At 38.9% G+C, this 3,973-nt stretch overlaps 1 protein-coding gene across 1 annotated transcript; it reads left to right on the forward strand.

Moving 5' to 3' along the window:
- Positions 1–763: 763 nt before the first annotated feature.
- LOC120092781 (GPI-anchored adhesin-like protein) lies at positions 764–3,165 on the forward strand. Its single transcript, XM_039050982.2, has one exon. The coding sequence runs from the start codon at positions 925–927 to the stop codon at positions 2,914–2,916; it is 1,992 nt and encodes a 663-aa protein (XP_038906910.1). The 5' UTR covers positions 764–924; the 3' UTR covers positions 2,917–3,165.
- Positions 3,166–3,973: the final 808 nt, after the last annotated feature.

The raw sequence follows: 3,973 nt of genomic DNA on the forward strand, positions 1-3,973 counted from the left end.
TCTATACTTAGCCAATTTTTTCCAAATTTTCCCCAAAAGTCAACCTTCCAAATTTCCTCTTTTCTTCTAATTTTCATTCTTTTCTCTACCATTTCACACTAGTTTCCACATCAACCTACTCATCACACTAATCTCAATAGGGAACATACTCAAGTAGAGAAATTAGGATTCGGGGTTCACATCTTTATATTAATTTTGGAAGGAAAATGAAATAAATGTCTGAGAAAAGATGATGCCTGAGAATAGCTTTAAGTGTTGAAAATTGTGAAACAAACATGAGTTTTGGATATTTGTGTCAATTTTCATTTAGAAAAATCCTATAACCAAAGGACCCCTTAGTGTTTATGATTTTAAAACTCAGAATTTAGTCTTTGATAAACTCCTTATAAATAGACCTACCACATAGACTTTAAGAGTATTTTATCAAATGACGGAGATTAAGGGTAAGTTTGGTTTAACTTTTCAAGCGTTTAATTTTAAAAATAAGCAATTTTAGAAAAAATTAGAGCATTTGACAACCATTTAAAATAACTCTTGAAATACTTTTGAAATGTATTTTAAACTTCTTTTTTTAATCAAAGAGTTTAAATAAAAATATATAATTTTTTTTTAAAAAAACACTTTTTTATCTCTAGGCAATCCAAACCGATGTTAAATTATAAATTCTAATTTATAATTAAAAGAAGAAGAATGAAAAAGAAAGAGTGTGGAGGGGTAGGCGAGCAAATAGAGAACAAAATGAGGTAAATATTTGAAATTTGAATGGAAGAAAGGAGCAAACAGAAAATTCCCAAAGCTCAACGTGAATCTCAGTCGGTCTCTCCTTGTTCCTTCGAAGTTCCCACCCATTGATTTCAAAATATGCATCTTGATCTGGATTCTCATCCTCCACACTCTACATTTCCTTTCTAAACTTCTTTCACAATGAGCCCTGCATTTCCATCCACCACAATCCACACACCTTCTTCTTCTTCTTCTTCCTCTCAAATCCACGCCACTAACAACAAGCCGAAGCTGAAGCAGCAGCAGCAGCAGGGTTCTCGCAGCCCCTTCAATGTTCTCAATGGCATTTCCTTTTCCACCGCCTGCAACAGCTCCAGCATCGCCAGTGACGCTTCCTCCACCTCCACCTCCACCGAAGCCCCCAGAGGCTGTCTCAGGTTCTTTCTATCTCATTCCACTGCTTCTTCTAAAACCCCCCCTGCTAATAAGTTTAAACCATCTTCCAAAATCCCAAAATCTACCTCCAATCTTCGCCCTATTAAGCCTCTCAGATCTAAGCCGCTCAAGGAGAATGCTCCCAAACGGGCTGTTAAACACTACTCCAGGGCTGCAAAACCTTCCTCCACTAAGTTGGACCCATTGAAGAAAAACTCCCCCTGTTTGTATAGATGGCCATCCGGGAAGAAACCCTGTTCTTTAGGTACCCACAAATCTAAAATGCTGGCATCTGGTGGTGAGGAATTGGAGAAGAATGGGACACATGGTGTAGTGAGGATGGTTGATGATGGTAAATGTGAACCTTCTGATCTTAATTTAGTTCCCAGTGATTTCAATTTCACTCCCATGCGTAAAATGGAATATGGCTCTTCTGGTTTGGATCCAACAGTTGATAAGGTTGCTGCCTTGGAGAATTCAAACATAGATCAGAGCAAAACGCCTCCTGTTCAAGCCTCTGTATCACCAGAATTACAGTGTGGTTCAGCAATTATGCCTACAGTTACTCCTATTTGCTATGGTGCTGGCTATGTCGTTTCCGGGGTCTCTGACAAGAGAAAGTGCAGACCGAGAGGGCTTCTTATTGTTGGAGACAATACTGCGTCCATTTCTAAAGTCAAGCCTATTCAGATTTTTGAAGAAGATGGAAACATCACAAGGGACACTTCCAATTCTGTCGTTTTAAAGGTCCCTTCACCCATTGAAGCTTCTATGAACTGGCTTTTATCCCCCTGCAATGAGGAGGATGAGGATCACAAACAGAAGTCTGCAAATGCTTCACCTCAGTCTAAGAATCTCGCTGAATCAATTGCACTTCATTCTGTTCCTTCGCCATCATCTATTGATGCTCTTTCTCCCTACATATCCAGTCCTCCAGAGTTTCAAGGTTTCTTGGAGCCATTATCCTTTGAGGAAACCTCTTCCTCATGTGCTCCTAATTGCTTGGATGTCATTTTAAAGGAGGGAAGAGGACAACAGAGGTATCAAGTCAATGGGGAGAATTCTCCATTCTCAATTGACTCTTTAAGTAGCGATAATGTTATCCGGACACCACATTCAGACTCAAGTTTGGCTCAAAAAGTTTTCCCTCCGTGGTTAACTGCTGACAGTTGTGGGAAATGTGATCAGAATTCAGCATCTGAGTTGTTCTCACGAGCAAATCTACCTCGAGATAGCCCGAATGCAATAACGAGTATAACAGATTTAAGTTTCCAATTTGATTGTCTGGCCACAATACCCAATTCCATGGATCTTCATCAATTTCAAAAGATTCTTGAGGATCAGGCTTTTAGTAATAGCAATTCTTCATGTGAGGATTTGTTCAAATCCAAGATGAGAGTATCGTGGAGGGAAGGGTTAATGAGCCGGATCTACGAGATGGATGAGTTCGATACTTGTCGATGCTTGTCAGATGAAGAAGAGAATGTTGATTCTTGCCGCAATTGCTTGTCAGATATCCTTAAGACTCCTTTGGAACATAATGATTGCGAGGCTGATCCTATAGTTTCTAACTGTTTTTGTTCTCCTGGATTATTAGTTGATGAGGAAGCCGATGAATATGACAAATGTAAAGAAATGTGGTCTCATCAAGTACCTTGTTCTTGTGCGGAATCCATTAGCACGGATGGAGGTGGCTTGATTGCTTCAGGGGACTCGGATTGGAATTTATGCTATAAAAATGGATTGTTTGATTCTTAACAGTGAATCTCTTAGTTTCACTCCTATTCCTAGCGGAATAAATCTTACCAGCAAAAATTGATTGTTTGAGAAAGAATGCTTTCTCAATGGATTGCAACCCACCAAAGTGTCACTAGTAGTATCCATTGTGTGCGTCGAGTTTATGTTTGTATGAACTGAATTTCATATTCACAATGTTTGAAACTTTTCTCTTTGTCATATTATAAAGACAGCGGTCAGTACCAATATGGTGGAGTTTGTGACCGAAGAGGATTCTTCTGCTGGAACTCCATGGTCATCTATCTAAGCTTTTGCTATTTCCAATTGATTAAAAGAATATGCAGGCTGGTCGTCTAGAAAGAATTGTGCAAGGTAAATGCCTTGATAATTGGCATGTATATACTGCGTTGCATTTCTGAACACATGCACATTAGAATTTAAACCTTTATTGCTATGGTGCTGGTTTTTTTTGAGTTTCAATTTGATCTTGTTAGGTGCATTATGAAACTCCCAATAGTGAAGACTTTTGTTAGAAAGGGTAAAAAAAATGGAAATTAACTGCTTTTTATATTTTGTATTTATAATGGGATGTTGGGTGTAAGGGGGATAGCTTTTGTTTAGTTAGAGCAGTAAGTTCTAGACTGGAGAAACATCCACCCTCTTGAACTAGTGGAGAAGGCCTGTCTTATCATATTTGGATCAATATTATAAACCCCTTGAGTAGTATCCTTACAAATGGTATAGAGTGGTCATTTTGGGAATTTTAGCACTCAAAAATAGGAACCGTGAAGGCAATAGTTACAAAAGATACCAGCCTTGGAGAAGTCATTGTTGAATATGACGAAGAATATGGAACAAATAACCCTGAGAATAGAAGATCAATGACAAGTAATAGAGGACAATCAAAAGACGATCGTGACCTTGTCTGCTTATGCTGAGTAATCTCGAAGCTGATCACGAAGGAAAGAGATGAAGAGAAACACAGGAAAGGGAACCACCAACCAAAAGAAAGGTGTCAGAAAGGAAAGAAGGCTCGATGAGCGTGAGCGTGACACAACTCTGTCGAGAAGGGAGCGAT

Source organism: Benincasa hispida, chromosome 12 (genome assembly GCF_027475165.1).
Source record: "Benincasa hispida cultivar pf3 chromosome 12, pf3_genome.v1.1, whole genome shotgun sequence".
Classification (NCBI taxonomy): Eukaryota; Viridiplantae; Streptophyta; class Magnoliopsida; order Cucurbitales; family Cucurbitaceae; genus Benincasa; species Benincasa hispida.